Source organism: Chrysochloris asiatica, unplaced genomic scaffold (assembly GCF_000296735.1).
Source record: "Chrysochloris asiatica unplaced genomic scaffold, ChrAsi1.0 scaffold00304, whole genome shotgun sequence".
In the NCBI taxonomy this organism is placed as follows: Eukaryota; Metazoa; Chordata; class Mammalia; order Afrosoricida; family Chrysochloridae; genus Chrysochloris; species Chrysochloris asiatica.
Window position 1 is genome coordinate 1,298,986 of NW_006408822.1, and position 17,420 is coordinate 1,316,405.

Consider the following 17,420-nt stretch of genomic DNA (forward strand, 5'->3'; position numbering starts at 1 on the left):
GGGGGGGGAGGAGCTACAAAGGCAAGAAGTGACTGGCTTACAAGCTTTCAATAGGGAGCCTAGTTCCAGAGAGTGCAGAGAAAGGTAGAATTCTCCACTGAGTGTTTTCCAATCTGTCTGGATGGGCTGATGAAAGGAGATGGGGACAGGACTCTTGTGGTACAATAGTAAATGACTGCTATCAGGACTGACTAAGTATTGGAAAGGTAAAAATAGACGTTTTATAACAAAAAGGAGGGGAGTGGTTGCTTTTGCAGTCCAGGAGAGGAAGTCCCTGGGACCATCAAGAGAGAAAAGCCCAGTGCAGGACCCTATCCAGAGAAGCAGTGACACCAGAGATGGAGGCAGAGACGATGACGTGGAGAGATGGAGCGGCTGGGGACTCTGGACTCAGGGGGGGGAAAGGGCTGTGAGCTGATGGCAGGGGAGGACAGGTTTGCAGGGTGTACCCTTTGCTTGTTTGATGATGCATGGAAGAGACTGTAATCATTGCAATGAAACGAAGTAAGATAGGATGAATGTAAAGCTAATGTTCTCCCATGTAAACTATCACATAATTCACAATAAAAACTTAAAAAAAAATGATTGGACAAGAATACAAAGATATAAGTTCTTCACATTGTTGTACACAAAAGGAAAATTAATAAAAACACCTAATTGTCAATAAAGCAAAAATTTAAAAAACAAAAACTTACAGCCTTGGAAACCCTATGGGACAGTTTGGTTCTGTCCTAGAGAGTGACTATGAGTCTGAATCAACTCTACAGGTTTGTTTTTTGGTTCAGGTACCATTCATAATGCACAGGATTACTGGAGCCTGTGAGGCTTACAGCAGTTAGTGGACCCTATTGGGGAGAATCAAGAAAGGTTTTAGGAACATTCCCTGAATTAAATTCTGAAGGATGAGCAAGACTTCTCCAGAGAGATAAAGAAGGAAATGACAATCTCCACAGAGAGAACTGCACAGAAAGAAATCTGAGGGTTTCGACTGCTGTAGAGACTTAAGTCTAAGGAACCCTACACAGGGTCAATCTGAGTCAGAGTCAATTGGACGGCATTTAACAAGTGAAACTGCATGGCTAGTGCAAACATTTGTTGTCAAGTGCTGTCCAGTTGGTTTCAATTTACAGCAACCCTGCCCTGTATGGGGTTTCTGAAAAGCAGCTGGTGGGTTTGAACTGCCCACCTTGCGGTTAGCAGTCCAGTGCTTATTCTAATGCGCCACACCAGGAGCATAAGGAGCCATGAAACAGATGGATGCGTTGGGGCATAGTATTTCTGTGCAGTTGGAACACAAAGTATTCTGTGGTAGCAGTGGGGCAGATGAGATTGGAAAGGCAAATACGAGCAAATTTAAAAATGTTCCACAAAGAATATGTAGTTGATCCTACAAAGAAAGGAAGTCAATGCAAATTCTTAATCAGGGTAATGTGAATGTTTTACACTTTAGGAAGTATCGTGGTTTGGAACTCTGCTGGTCTGGTGCAGTGGGATAAAGCACTGGTTTGCATGATCGGTTACAAGGTCGGCGGTTCAAACTCACCATCCGCTCCTTTGAAACTCTGTACAGGGTCGCTATGAGTCAGAACCGACTTAACAAGCACGAAACAACAACTCTCAAGGAAGAGTTGTCCCTGGCCTGGAGTCCTCACCTGCCCTACTCTTGGGTTCACTGACAACTTATTCCTAGTAGTGGTACCCCGCTCCCTGTGCTCCCCAACAGTTCAACAGCAAGTGGCCACCCTCAAAGTGATCTGAGCATCCTTCCGGAGGCTGACAGATTTGGGCTTCGGGACTGGGCTCTTCCCCTACTTGGGTGACCACCAAACGGTCGAGGTTTCCTTCTCTGAAGGAGGAGAGGGACCGGCTCCTAGCCTTCCCAGCCCACAGGAGTCTGCGCTTGACGAGGGCAGGGACCCCGGCAGCCGTGTGGAGAGGTGGTGTGGGGCGGCCCCCAGCGCCTTTAGTAACCTGGGCGCGCGCCGCCGGCTTCGCCCAGAGACTCGAGCCGGCGGGCAATCGGGGTAAGCCGGGTCGCGGGCTGGTAATGCGGCTCACCGATAGAAAGCAGAGTCCCCGAGCGGATTCCAATTCGCGGTGTAACAGTCCATGGCTGCCGCTGGAGTAAACTGGGAAGGGATACCCGGACGTTCGCGTATGGCCGACTCCGAGCGGGCATTTCCGCTTCCGCCCGGCCAATTCACTTGTGGAGGTTGCCGCCGCCGCCATCACTAGTGTGGGCAGCCGCTCTCAGCTGTCGCCGCGCCCCCTGTTCGCACTCCCAGCTTCTAGCTCGCCTGGGTGGGTCTGGCTAAGGCTCCTTCCCGCCCGGCGGTAACCGTCCCTGTGTTTTCCCTGTCCCATCGGAAGTTGGGGATTGCGCAGGGAGGGACATACGTGACCGGAAGTGGGAGTTGTGTGCTCATTTCGAGGACCGGAGCGCCATTGGGCAGCCGCGACGTCGAAGGCTGTGCAGGTGCTGCGTGGGTCAAGGGTTTTGCCTAACCGACTGGCCTTCCGTGGTGCAGAAACATGAGGCTTAACCAGGATCCCGCAACAGGCGAGGCCCAAGGCGTGCGGGCCTGCCCGGGTCACTAGTGATGGGCGCGGAGATGAGGGATTCATTAATTGACACTTAAGGGCGATACTACGTGGGAAGCACGTCTTTACTCGGAAGGCGCGCACCGGGCGACCTCCTGTCTCTGTGCCAACCGTGACTAAGGTCGACTTCATTATGGGCACCACTTTGCTTTTGCCGCCTCCGCTCTGTAGCTCTGGGCAGCCAGGGAGGGTCGCGTGCCTGTCTCCTTTATCCAGAACGGGCCCTGGGGCCTCCTTATCCTGAATCCAACTCTCAGGCGGCATAGTGGCTTTCCCCAGCAGCCTGTTGTTGTCAGCTGTGTCATGGAAAACGAGCCTTGCCACCGCTGCCAGTCACCATAGTCCACTTACAGGCTTCAGAAGTCTGAAGTCCAGCAGCTGAACACAAGTTCTTTGTCCTCTTGGGGGAACTTTAGGATTACCCTTTCCAGTCATGCACTTTTCCATCTCCATATCTCAGTTTCTCTCCACCCTCTAGTTTGCACTGGTTTAATGGACTTTTAGCATAGTGGTTACGAATCAGGCTGCTAATCTCACGGTCAGCAGTTCAAAACTACCAGCTGTTCCGCGGGAGAAAGATGAGGCTTTTTGCTCTCGTAAGGATTTACAGCCTCCGAAACCTTGTACAGGGTCAGTTATGAGTCGGAACTGACTCCACAGCACATAACTACAACCAACAGACTTTTGATTCCATTCTGGCCCTCCTCACTGTCTACAGGTATCCTGATGGATGGAGCTTGTGTCCTCTTTAGACCCCGTTTTTGCTCTGTATTTATCTCCCACATAGTCAATGCCCCATAATTCCCTTCCAGGAAGCGTTGAGTTGTGTTGTCTGTCTCCTGGTGAATTGGCTAACTTCTGTCAGGTGATCTTGGGGGAGAGCTGGGGCAGAGTTAGAAGAAACAATGACAGTGCAGGTCTTTTTAAACCCACCTTTTCTCCTACCTCTGTATGCACACTACATAGAGATGGGATTAGGTAGCCCCGGTCCTGAAAGAATGGGAGGCCTGGACTTGGAGGGGCTGCAGTAGTAGGGTGGGTGGTCCCTGCCTTGCTGCAATCCAGCAGCCTCTGTTTAAGGACTTGCTGCTCCTGCTCCAGAAAGACTCACTGCTCGCCACAGCTCAGCTGAAAGCCTATGTGAGGGAAGTTTGGTAGCTCTGCCCATGGAGCAGGATCCTCCTCCCTATCATGGCTGTGACCGGGTCACATGGGGCAGGGAGAGCTGAACTTTGAACAGGACCAGCTGGGGGCTGGGGGCCAGCAGGGTGAGCTGCACAATGGAACACGGTACCATGAAGTCCACGAGTTCTGCTCAGATTCTGGCCACCACCTTGTCACTTCTACTTCCTCACCCATGTTTACTCTGAGGACCTGGAGGATGTCCTGGAGGAGCTGACATATGGGCCTACCCTGGTTCTGGTGATCATCAACTTGTGCCTCTGGGATCTCTCCAGGTTGCAGGGGCAGGATAGGTGGGAAATACCTGTGGATGGTGGGAAGGTGGATATGTGGCACCAAAGCTGCTCACCCCTATTATTTTGCCCACCCTGTATGCTGTCCAGCAGGTATGACCGCTGCTCCATGGAGAGCTATCAAGAGAGTCTGGATCAGGTGTTCGTGCGCCTAGACCAGATATTGCCTCCTGGTATGGAACATGGCAATGCCTTTGGGGGAGCATGGCACTGGGGTCTTCCTTCTGCTGGAGGCAAGTGACCAGAGACTTGGAAAGGGACTGCTGTCTAATAGGTAGGGGACCCTCTTTCTCAACCCTGCTACATTCTGCACTTAGACGGCTCACTTGCTCATTCAGCTCCAGCCCTAGATGGGGTTTGTGAGGTGAGATGTAGTTAAAGGGAACTTCTATAGTGCCACATTGGCTGGGGACCACTGCTTCGATGTTCTGGACCTCCGCTTTCATTGTCAGCGTGCAGTAAGGCATCATCAACTGGACAGTATCCACTGGGACCAGCATGCCCACTGCCACCTCTCACACCTGCTTCTAACGCACATGGCTGATACATGGGGTGTGGATCTGCCCAGGCAGTACCATTCCCCTGGTAAGCCCTGTCACAGTAGGGAGGGTAGTACTGTAGAGAAGGCCCTGAGAGTACAGGACTCAAAACCGATCAGGCAGAGGTCCTGAGATACTCTCACAGAGAGTGAGGGACCTTTAAATAACTATTGTGGCCCTTGGGTGCTGTTTCCACAACTCCTAGGGAAGGTTAGCTCCAGTCCAAGTTCTGTTCTCTACGATCCAGCCTTATAGTCATCTCTGTGTACGAGGTGTGGACACACTAGGTGATCAAAGAACCATGCCTTGTGACGGATGAGCAGGAAAGCTGGACATGGGTGTTGGGGTGGCAAGACAGAAATGGAGGAAGGTAATCCAGGCAGTTTGTGGCAGAAATAAGGAAATCCCTCATCTGTTAGGGAAGGAGGCAGTGAGAGTGAGGCAGAAGGTAGTCAGCTGGAAGGCTGTTGAGAAGAAAGGTACCATGATGTAAGCTATGGGTGCTTTGGGTCAGTCAGTCTGAAAGGGGGCAAGCTGAATGGATGCATTCCACAGAGTCCTTGGTTCAGCTTCAGGGTCCCAGTATAGGTAATGTCAACTTGGTGCAGCTCTCTTCTGGTCCCACATCTGGGTCACTGAGGGAGGCCTCTGAGACTAGAATTCTGGGCTCTACCTATCTCATACATACACTTGTTCACTCTGAGGTGCTGCTGCCCCCCATACCTCAGTTGTAATGCTTTTTGTTGTAGAAAAACCTCTGTCTTTGCTAGCCTCAGTATTTGCATGCTCACAAAGGGGACAGTGTGACTGATTATTTCCATGTCTGCTCCTCCCTAGATAGTGTCTTCACAGAACAAGGTTCCTACCTCAGTTGTTGATCTGCTCACCCCCATGCCTAGCATAGTTTCTCTGTATATAGTACCTAAAGGATAAGGAGATGGTGTGGAGGTCATGGAGGCCAGGATTTGGCAGCCGAGAATAGAAGCCATGAAGAAGTGGATTAGGACTTTGATTATGTTATGACCCTTGTCCTTGCTTTTTACATGAGAGAACTGATCCCTGGCAAAGGGAAGAGATATTCTGAATGATGTAAGGCTAGTGTATGATGGCTCAGGTCTTCTAAATTCCATTTGGAACTGAAGTTTTGAGCTGCAGAAATGGATGTCAAAAGAAAAAGTTGATTTCAGGTGGGAGTGTGAGTTGGTGAGTTTGGTTAGTGCCAGTCTTTCTGAGGTGCTGTGGAAATCCAGTTTTGGAGCTAGACTTGGCGTCTCCAGCATCCCACAGAGTGATTGAAGCTTAAGGCTCCAGTGTGGAGGAGCAAGAAGAGTAGTCATATTTAGGAGTTGGAAGGGAAGAAAGACTAATATAGGAGGTAAAGGGGAAATGTGACCATATTGCATGCCAGTTGGGAATAAAAATTTAGGGTTCTTTTCCCCATATGTGGCTATATTTAGTAGCAAGTGTTGAGGAAGTAGAAAAGGGTTAAAAGAGGCAGTAATGGAATGAAAGTCAGGCAGAGTGCACTTTGTGGAAGTTTGGAAGGAAAGGGGGACATTGACTGGTGGGAGAAAGGAATGAGATGATCTTATTTTTTATGAAAGTAGGCACAGAGCCCTGGCAGGAGTTGAGAAAGAAAGAAAACGAGAAACAAGAAACTGGGAAACAGCAGGCACTAGAGGGAAGCATGAGGTCAGAACAAAAATAGATCCAATGACCTTTCTGAGAGGCTTGGCCTGAAATGAGAGGAAAATGGTAGAAAGTAGAGGGTGCTCCCACCAGTGGCCCTGTTCTCTGAGAGGTTTGGAAGTGTGATGACCAGAGTCCAGGGCAGCCTGGATTCCCAGACTTACCTAAAACAACCATCCTGTTCATAGATCCATGGATTGAGGACTGGCCAGAGACAGATCATCCATTCTAGAGAATCCATAGGCAGTCCCCAGACCTGGGGGAGCAACTTTCTTCTCCCTTGCCTCTTCCCATACCATTTTTCCCACTTCCTCAGCCTTCACCACGTCCCTTGCTCCCACCACTGCTCCAGGATGCCCCCCTTTTCCCAGGCCACCCCTTCCTACCCCATGAATTCTTCGATTATATACCATTGGAGGACTTCTCAATGCCACCCCACTTAGGCAGGTGTTCCCTCAGCCTCTCTTCATGCCTCTCTTAACCTTCCCTTGCCCTTCCTCCTTTGTCCAGGTAGGTTGAGAGTTGTGTCATCCCTGGTGCCCCCAGGATTAGGTTTGGTCATAGCAGTCTCCTGAATCTGGAACAGCATCTGTAGACTCATGAATCTGCTCACTGATCCTCAGTATCTTGGTCTGGAGTAGGAGTCGTATCCTCACTGTGCTTTAGCTCAGGGAAACTGCCGAGAAGCTCCTCTGATAATAACTGGTTCTTTTGTAGGATGTGGCCCTGGAATGAACTTTGTTCCTGGTCCTTTGTTACCTTGAGTCCCCAGCCCTATTCACCATGGTCAGCAATGGGGCCCGGTTGTCCACCGGAGAATACCACACTCTGTTCCCAGTAGTCCCTATCCTGTGCTAAAGATGAGGGGACCCTGCAGGCAGCGACTCAGACGCTCACATATAAACTGACGGCCAGCCTCTGGCTCATTCAGGAACATAGCCTGGGTCAACAGGAACCTGGGCTGGATTTGACAAATGTTACTGTAGGACCTACCTGCCACCCCAGATACTGGGCTAGGATGTCTGCTATGCCCAGTGTTCTTGTCCATTGTTGCCACCAATAAAGCATGGAAAAACAGAGTGACATCTTCCTGTGTATGGGAGTGGATCTCCCAAGCACAATGTCTGCCCAACCCTGGCCCTTTGGCCCCTTGTTATTTGGAAACCATTGAACATACCTTTCCTGCTGTCTCACTCACCCAATCCCTTTACTCACCTGACATATTGTTGTTGTGTGCCGTGGAGTCAGTTTGACTCATACCGACCCTTTACAGGGTTTCCGAGGCTGTAAATCTTTACAGGAGCAGAAAGTCTCATCTTTCTCCTGTGGAACAGCTGGTAGTTTCAAACTGCTGACCCTGAGATTCACAGCCCGATTCGTAACCACTACGCTACCAGAGCTCCTTCACCTGACATATTAGGGGACTTCAAAAAGTTTGTGGGAAAAGTCCATTGTCCTTTCATTCAAAAATTTCATGAACTTTTTGAAGCCCCCTTGCTTAGCAAAGATATTGGAGAGATCCCTGGTTGCCAGCAGCTCATGGAGGTTTGGAAAAATGAAGGGCAGAGTTGAAATTGTCAGCATTTTAAATGGAATTGTGAGTCTAGCTAGTACTCCTTACCTGTATCTTCCAATCTCATACATTCATTTCTATATTCAATGTTTACTGACACTTGGACATAGAAATACACAGACCTTGTACAAATCTTGACACTGGTAGCGTAGTGGTTACGAATCGGGCTGCGAACCTTAAGGTCAGTGGTTCGAAACTACCAGCTGCTCCACAGGAGAAAGATGAGGCTTTCTACTCCTGTAAAGATTTATACCCTCGGAAACCCTGTACAGGGTCGCTATGGGTCGGAACCGACTCGACGGCACTTAACAACAACAACAATTACATGCTTGATAAGTTGTTGGAACTAAATAAGCTGCTAAGCCAAGTTGAAGACAGATCAGAAATTCATTAGTTAGTAGATAACAATGTGCAATGAGAGCAAAGTAAAACCCAAATTTTGGAAGGAGGCAGTAGAGGAATTGGGAATTTCAGAACACTTGATTGTGCTCCTTAGGAACCTGTACGTAGACCATGAGGTAGTCATTCAAACATAACAAGGGGATACTGAATGGTTTAAAATCAGGAAAGGTGTGTACCAGAGCTGTATTCTTTCACTAATTCAATCTGTATGCTGAAAAATAATCCAAGAAACTGGATTATATGAAGAAGAACATGATGTCTGGATTAGAGGAAGACTCATTATCAACCTGAAATAATGCAGATGATGCAACCTTGCTTGCTGAAAGCGAAGAGAACTTAAAATATTTACTGATGATGATCAAAGACCATATCCTTAGGTATGGGTTGTACCTCAATGTAGAGAAAACATAAATACTCACCACTGGACCAATAAATAACACCAAGATAAATGGAGAAAAGATGAAAGTAGTCAAAGACTTCATTTTGCTTGGATCAACCATCAACACTCATGGAAACAGCAATCAAGGAATCAAACAACATATTGCATTGGGCAAATCTGCTGCACAAGACCTCTTTTACGTGTTCAAGAGCAAAGGTGTCAATTTGAGGACTAAGGTACGCCTGCCCCAAGATTTTCAATAGCTTCATGCATGTGAAAGTTAGACAATGAATAAGGAAAACCATAGAAGAATTTATACATTTGAGTTATGGTGTTGGAAGAGAATATTAAAAGTACCATGGACTGCATAAGAACAAACAAATCTGTTGGAAGAAATACAGCCAGAATGCTGTATTAAAAGCCAGGATGACCAGACTTCATTTCTCATACTTTGGGCATATTATCAGGAGGGACCAGTCCCTTCAGAAGTACATCATACTTGGTAAAGTAGAGAGTCAGCAAAAAAGAGGAAGACCCCCAATGAGATGGATTGGCACAGTGGCAGTATAACAGGCTCAAGTGTAGCAATGATTGTGAGGTTGACACAGGGCCAGGCAGTGTTTCGTTCTGTTGTGCGTAGGATCGCTATGGGTCGGTACCGACTTGACACCACCTAGCAACAACAGCAACAACATCCAAAAGTCTACAATAAACATAAATTTTTTAAAAATATTACTGCCATTTTATTTTTATACAGTTAAATTTGAATTTTTTTCAATTGTCCTTTATAATAAAATATAAGTATATATTTTAAATTTATAAGTTAGGTAAAATATCTACAGTATTATGTCAATTTTGATATGATCATTGTACAGAAACACTGTATACAATGTTTTTGGCTCACTAGTGATTTTTTTTTAATTGTTAATTGAGTGAAAGTTTACAGACAAGATCATCAGTCTTAAATGTAACAAACTATACTCCTTGTTTCATCTCAATGACTACAGTCCCCTCCCTGCAACAACAGTTATCCTATTTCCTCCCTGTGGCTTTCCTTTTACATCTCATATTTCACAAGTGAACAAAGCAAAAATGCTTGATGTACACATATAAAAAGTATATATTCATTTAAATGTCCTGCAGACACACAGCCTTACTCAGTCCATGGGCCTAGAGCCTGCTGCTTCTCTGTCTCTCTGTGCCACCAAGTCAGTCACCATCTCTGTTGTCAGTGTTTTTCTAGGTAGGCTCTCACAGTCCACTCATGCTCTTCCTTCTTGATGGTCCTGGGATCGTCTATTCCTGAAATGAAAGATTAACTACTTCTCCCCTTTTAATTACACATCTACAATTACAGTGGTGACAATCACATTTAATCCTGCTAACAACTCTTCACAATTGAATAATAAAATCCTATCAATATCATCCCCAACTCCCTTTCACTGGACCCATCTGGAAGAGGAAAATTATTCAGTGGGGATTCTACTTTACCCTCCCCATTCTGAAACTAAGCATGCTCATAAGGGCTTGTAAATCACTCACTTAAAGCCTTTATGGCTACCACCACCCTGCCCTTTTTGACAGCCAATGTTTAAATTGCCTGTCTCTCTCAACTCAATACACTGAGGAAACAAGCTTGTTCCTTGATATGAAGGATCCTTCCATTCCGGTTGGAATTTTAGGCAGGTGCATCCATAAGCAAAAGTCCAGTTTATCAAATTGTAGCAATTTACACTTATAATATCACATCTTTATCTTCTGGCTGAGTTCTAGTCAGCAAGCTATCCAAGGTAGGTCAAATGAGTACTAGCTGCATGTTTGGAGTTCACACACACCTCCCAGCACTTCATACCAGCTGGCCACGTCACTCTCAGCTCTAGCACCCATGGTCAGTGCCCATGGGCTTGGGATTTCACACATCTCCATAAACTTCAGACCAGCCAGCACTTCCTCTTCTCTGTCCTCTCAAGGTCAACAAGTATTAATAGAACATGGCCAAACTCAGCCTATGTTTTCATGGCTGCATTTCCCCCAGGTCCACTCACAAGTAGACCCAGGTGGTCACCATGAGTTCCCTTTAACTTTCTCATGGTTTCCCTTTAACTGCTCATGGGTTCCCTTTAACTTTCCGTCCAAGAAGGAGGTTTTCCCTGACGGGCTGACTTTTCTTGCCTTGGTATCTTCAAAGCAGTTTGCTTGAAATTGAAATAGCCAGTTTGCTTTTTTTTCTGCATGTCTTTTCTATCAAAAAGAATCTTCTGTGTGTCTTTTCAAGTGGGAAGATCCCAACTCAGAAGGTTCTGGGTGGCACTAAGAATTCCATCTAAGGCACTGTACTGTACAAAGGCTTAATAAGCCTATTTTCCTTGGCAAATTCTAATTTCCCTTTAAACAAATTCAATCTGTTACAGTCTGAAGATGGGCTTACAAACTTTCTATAATCATATTTCCCAATATTCACTTCTATCACACATAAATGTCTATTTTACAACAGTACTCAGGGGAACCCAATATCCAGAAGACAGTCAAACACATAAACATTTACCCCTTCCTTTACCCATTCACCCTATGTCTCGATCCATGGATCTATTCACAGAACACTGTTATTCCAAGGTTGTGTATAAATCACTATTTACCTCTATCCCATTTAGCCCATACATACCTCCCTAAGTCTTCCCTTATCTTCATTGTTCATCTGTCACCCTCCCTCTTCTTGTGTATGCCCTCCCCCTCCTTGTATAGTGCCCTCCCGGTCACCCAAGCTAATGTGTCTACCCTCTGGCCAGTGAATTACTCTTCCCTCCCTCCCACCCCTAGTAACCTTCAATGAATATTTCTTTTAGTACAGAAACTTTTTCTTAAGCTTTTACAATAATGATCTCATACAATATTTGTCCTTTTGTGATTGTCTAATTTCAGTTAGCATAATGTCCTTCAGGTTCATCCAGGTTGTGAGGTGTTTCACAGATTCGTCAAGTTATTCTTCAAGGTTGCATAGTATTCCATTGTGTGTATGTGCCAAAGTTTTCAACATAATTCTTAATGGTGGAACATTTAAAGCAATTCCTTTTAAATCAAGACAAAGTCCTTGGTGCCAATGAACAGCAATTCTACAAGCAGTTGTGTGGGAATCCCATGTTGAACATTAAGATGGACACAGAAAGAGAACCTATCTTGATAATGTCTGGCTTTCAGATTTATGTATTTTTTTCCTCCATAATTTTTAAATGTTACAAATATTCTCCAAGTATGAGGGGGCTTCAAAAAGTTCATAGAAAACTGGAATTAGAAGATAAGTTTTTCATGAACATTTTGAAGCCCCCTTTATATACATTTATTGTTGTTGTTAAGTGCTGCGGAGTTGACACCATAGCGACCCTGTATAGGGTTTCTGAGCAGCAGCTGGTGAACTTGAACCACCAACCTTGCAGTTCAAACGGCTTTGCAGCCTGGCACATTTACCCACAGCGCCACACTAGGACTCCTAATATACATTGTTGTTATTGTTGTTATGTGACGTGGAGTCGGTTCTGTCTCATAGTGACCCTGTATAGGGTTTCCGAGGCTGTAAATCTTTACAGGAGCAGAATGCCTTCTCTTTCTCCCGCGGAACAGCTGGTAGTTTCCTACTGCTGACCTTGCGGTTCGCAGCCGGATTGGTAACCACTATGCTACCAGAGTTCCTCCTTATGTACATTATCACATGTCAATTGTAGACATTTCTACATGTCTACACATGTCTACACAGGTCAGAAAATATAGTAGAAGCAACAGATGTTAAATCAAGTCCTTTTAATTTTTTTACATGGAAAATATTTCATAGGTAAGGGATTAGTATAAAAGGTTAGTTCCAGAATATAGACAGAGATGTTTGGTAAGTAGTAAGAATTACTTTCCCAAAGTTGAATGGGTTCAGACAGCCCTTTACCCTCGGAGGTGATGATTATGTGCAGTGTAGTCGTTTGTGTGCAGCGATCCTGCACAGGGTTTCCAAGGCTGTAAATCTTTACAGGAATAGAATGCCTCATCTTTCTCCTGCAGAACAGCTGGTAGTTTTGAGGTTCACAGCCCGATTCATAACCGCTACACTACCAGAGCTCCTCAGAGGAGTGGTTTATTATTAGGCTGGAACTGGAGCTGTACATGGAGCTAGAGACACAGAAGTCGACTAGACTCAACACTTCCTTTCGCAGGATTCTCTTGAGTTGTGTCCCTAGAGTCTCTGGTGTGGAGAAGGACTGAGTACACAATGTTGGGTACCCAGGCCAGAGATTGGCGATAAGGAGAGTAAGGGAGTCAGCGGATGCTGCCACTGTGATGACTGTGAGCCCGAGGTACCCCGGCTGGCCCCAGGACCTATCTTCGCTCATTGTGAGGTTTGGAGTACAGATCTGTGACTATCGCCCCCACGTCTGCCTCCCTACCGAGTCAGAGCTGTAAGTCGCGGCTCAGGTCCTCACCTCTTCTCATTGGCCCCATGGTCAAGTGCAGCGACCCTTGTGTCTCAGCTGGAGACAGCAACCGCAGTTCTCTACACTTAGAGGCTGCATCAAGAGTATCCTGAACCACGCACGAATCTCCCCACCAGTGACCTTCTCAAGTGACCACTGCTCACTCGGTCAGACGAGGTGCTCCCCCTCCCCACTGCACCTCCTTGGTGCTGTGCCTTCCCTTCCTGGTGTATCTATGGCTAAGGTCATGGACCCTTGGGCTTGGCTTACTCTTTCCCCCACACCCCAGTCTGCAGCCCCACCTCCCTCATCTCCTATGGCAGCTGGCTGCTGAGTCCTGAGAGTTCCCCGATCCCTAGGCCTCTCTCAGCTCTCCAGCACAGCCTCCCTCTTTCCTTTTACCACGCACACAGGAGCCTGTGTCCACAGCTGGCCCATAGAAGTTCCCCTCTCAGCGACTCCTCTCCTTGCCCCTGGGTGACCATTGAGCACTACCTTCAGCCTCTTAATTATATCCTGTTCCTTGGGGAAGCGTCCTACAGGGCACTTCCTCTTCTAGGTGGTGTTATTGTCATCGAATTGGAACCTTGTATAGGGTTTCCAAGGAGCGGCTAGTGAGCTTGAACCACCGACCTTGCTGTCCGGTGCATTATCCCACAGTGCCACAGTAGATGATCCCCCTCAAAGTATGTGTGCGCTGAAGGTCCCATTGCTGACCAGCCCCTCATCAAATGCAAGCTCCCTGGAGACTGACACTTCCTCCCCCAACCTTAGTTATTTATGCCCCACCTGACCTGATTATTTTTCGGGCCAGGCCACATGAGTTCCTGAATGCCTGTCCTCATCCCTTCCAGAGCAGACTGAGTATGGGGTAGAGCTGGGGAGGACCCTAAGAGGACCTAGCTGCCTAGGCCTTATAGACCAATGGGGCAGACCTTTCTTCTTGGTCCAAAATGGAAAGACTTAGAACCTCTTTCATACCAGCATGTTCATTCTCCATCCTAGTGTTTCATTTTTTAAGTCTTTAACTCTAAATGGGCGACTGTCTACATTTAAAGGAATTTCAGGAATTGTGTTTATTTTTCCTCTCTGCAAGGTCCCTCACTTTGCTTTCCTTTCTATACCCTACTCCCATTTGCTGTTCCTTCAGTTTACCATTCCATTCTATCTTTTGTTTTGATATGTTTATGCTAGTGAGTCAAAACAAAAAAAAAAGTGTTTTGTTTTGCTGGTGTGCATTTTAAATGTGTAAAATGGATTGTATGTCTTTTTGGTTTTCACCCAACACTAGGATTTTAAAATCTACCCATGTAGCTTTCACCCCTTCTGTTGTCACCTTTGCATGGTGCTTATCCAACTATGTTTGACCCTTCCCATCTCCCCACCCCCATCAGTAACAATGCAATAACCATTCTCATAGTCCTCTTGTGTGGTGCATCTCAAACTTTGGTGTGCATATGTATCACTTGGGACTCTTATTAAAATGCCGGTTCTGATACAACAGGTCTGAGGTGAGGCCTGAGTCTCTGCATTTCTAATGAGCTCCCAGGTGATGACTGTGCTGCTGGTCCTGGGATCACACTTTGAAGACCTTATGGACTTCTGAGATGATTCGAGTTGCTGGATCACAGGGTATGTGCTGATCTAATTTGTTGAGTATCACCAATTTATCTGTTCTCCAGTGTGTGTGACCCTACACCAATAGGTCAGGAAGATGGAAGGTATACAAGGGGGCTACAGAAAGTTTGTGGAAAAGTTCCATTATCTTTCAATTAAATTGAATTGAAATAGAAAGATAATGGAACTTTTCCACAAACTTTCTGAAGTCCCCTTGTATATTTTTGGGGAGAAGAAAAAGGGGCCTTCTTCTTGCTCCTACATTCATCATGCTCCCGAATATGCCCATTTGAGTCAAAGCCTTCTTTCTCCTAATTCTAATGGCCCCACAGCTTCCTGGTCTCCACTCCAACTACATAAGACCCAGAGCTGCAGCCCATCAGACATCTAGACTGGTCTGACTCATGACTTTGTCCAGCCCTGCACTTTATCCCTGACAGGAATTCTTGAGAACAGGCATTGAGAGACCGTGGGGTCTTTAGTAAGGTTGTATTTCTTCCATCTCGTGGCTGTCTCTTTAGTAGCCTGTTAGGGCTCAAATGGTCTGGCTTTGTCACTTGTAAGTGGTTATCTTGAGACTGATTTCTCATCACTAGGATGCCTGCAATTTGTAGTGCTAGGACCCTGGCCATATACTCAACCCAGGTTCCAGGAGTTCCACCCACAGGAGCTCTAACAAGGTGTTTTTACCTCTGTTTAACTCATGAAGAAACTGAAGTTCAGGGAGGGTTAGCAGTTTCCACCAAGGTCATGGAGTTAGAAAGTGACAGTGCTGGGATTCAAGCCCAGCCCCTGCTAATATGCCAAATCCCATGCTAACCACAAAACTTACACCACTTCCCTGTCCTGCCTTGCCCTCACTACCTGGTCACATTTCAGAGAGAACTACAAGGGAATGGGAAAGAAGGACTCGGCCACTGCTTAGAATCTAACCAGGACTGTGTGGAGTTATGTGTTTCTATAGCAAATGGATTTTGGCAAAGATGAACCAGATATTTAATAGGGTTCTAGGAACTGCTCCCCAGAACTTGAGTATAAGGGAGAAGGGAGCCTTGGGTCTAAGAGTGCAAAAGCAGGAATTTTAGGGTTAGATGTAAGATGAGGATCAGGACTGGGCTGGGGTTGAGGAGGAATATGGCTTTGGGGAGGATAGAGATTAAGGATCATTTCAGGACCAAAGAGTGGGGTCAGGTCAAAGGGCGGAAGTCAGAAGTCAGGGTCAGGTGAGTGAGTTTCAACTGTAGGTAAGGTTGACTATCATATGCCTTTCTTGGTAATAACTCATCAATGTTTTGTTTGGAGGGGTTAGATGTGTGAATGACCAGCATCCAGGATATTAAGGAATAGTACCTTCCAAGGCCCTCTGGGTGCTGTGAGTGCTTGTGAGTCAGTTTTGAAAGCCCATGAACTAGCTTTTCCTCCCCACACATCTGTGCAGGCATCTCCTGGCACCAAGCCCCAGCCCCAAGCATTTCACAACCAGAAAAGGTTTAAATCTGCACATTTTGAGATTTCATGACAAACGGCCTTTTACATCTTGTCCACACCCAGCCATTTACCATTTCAGGGCCAAAATTCTATTTATGACAGCATTTTTCTGAAGATCTAGGAAACTGCTTGCTTTTTTCAAGGACCTTCAGGAGCAAAAGATTTTTTTGAGCCTAGTGTTCTTAGTGTTCAAAACAATACCTTACAGTTTTCTGATCTTTACAAAATATCTCACAAATAAGTATTGCCTATGACTCACAACAGCCCCATGGCAAGGTTGTTGTTGTTGTTAAGTGTCGTGGAGTCAGTTACGACTCATAGTGACCCTGCAAAGAGTTCTCGAGGCTGTAAATCTTTACGGGAGCAGACCACCTCATCTTTCTCCCGTGGAACCGCTGATAGTTTCGAACTGCCAAACTTGAGGTTAGCAGCCCAATTCGTAATCACTACGCTACCAGAGCTCCTTTTAGGACCCATTTAACACTGAGAGTCAAAGGAATTAATTGGTCAAGGTCTCACACTGTGTAGATGGGTGAAATAGGACTTCTTAGTTTTCCAACAACAAACCTTGGGAGTCTTAACAAGTGAATGCTCCTCTCTGGGAACCTAACTACTCTGGCTGACCCATTTTCCAAACCTGGGAATACAGACTGAGATAGGGCATTCTTGGATAGAAAGGTCTGGAAGGTGAGTTGAGGTTTCCTGGAGGCTTCTGCCCAGTCCTTTTCCAGCTAGACTTCTGTCAATGAGGTTCTCTCCTGATCTGTGGGACCCCTGAAAGTAGGAAGAGGGGTTGGTGGGAGAAATAGAGTCCAGGGGTAGCCTGATAGAAGTTCTTAGTGAGGTCTGAGGCTGAAACAGCTGAGCAAGAAGAAAATACTGTCAGCTGTCAAGGGGGAATCTAGTAATGTTACCACATCCACATGGGATCCCTCAGAGATCTGGCCAAGCTCTACCCTGGTTAAGCCTTCTGCCCCATCCCCTCTTCTTTAGTCTCCTTTTCTCCCACACCAGGTACCTGAAGCATCAACTTGAGGAAGGTGCCCAGAGGTCAGTCTGTCCTGTCAGCTTCAGAAACACTACACAAGCCCTGGCCTGTGCTAGTGACTGAGATGCTGGGGCTGGGTCCCACTGCCCTCCCTCTCCCTAGGCCTCAAGCCCTAGGCCTGGGCTCAACAGACACAGGCAGTGGAATAGGGTTGCCTT

At 46.5% G+C, this 17,420-nt stretch overlaps 2 protein-coding genes across 3 annotated transcripts in view; one reads left to right on the forward strand and one right to left on the reverse strand.

The window, feature by feature from the left end:
- Positions 1–2,131, reverse strand: part of VPS16 (vacuolar protein sorting 16 homolog (S. cerevisiae)) — a 21,898-nt gene extending 19,767 nt beyond the window's left edge. Inside the window, exon 1 of one of the 2 annotated variants that reach the window (XM_006874838.1) lies at positions 2,059–2,131. In XM_006874838.1, coding sequence (XP_006874900.1) covers positions 2,059–2,111 — 53 coding nt within the window. In that variant the 5' untranslated portion in view covers positions 2,112–2,131. The remainder of the gene's footprint in view (positions 1–2,058) is intronic. The other variant, XM_006874837.1, reaches the window with a different exon arrangement.
- Positions 2,132–2,904: 773 nt separating this feature from the next.
- Positions 2,905–6,747, forward strand: PCED1A (PC-esterase domain containing 1A). The gene is given in 6 exon segments (XM_006878324.1): positions 2,905–2,929; positions 2,980–3,010; positions 3,657–3,741; positions 3,821–3,938; positions 3,941–4,017; positions 6,676–6,747. Coding segments are annotated over 6 exon segments (408 nt in total).
- Positions 6,748–17,420: the final 10,673 nt, after the last annotated feature.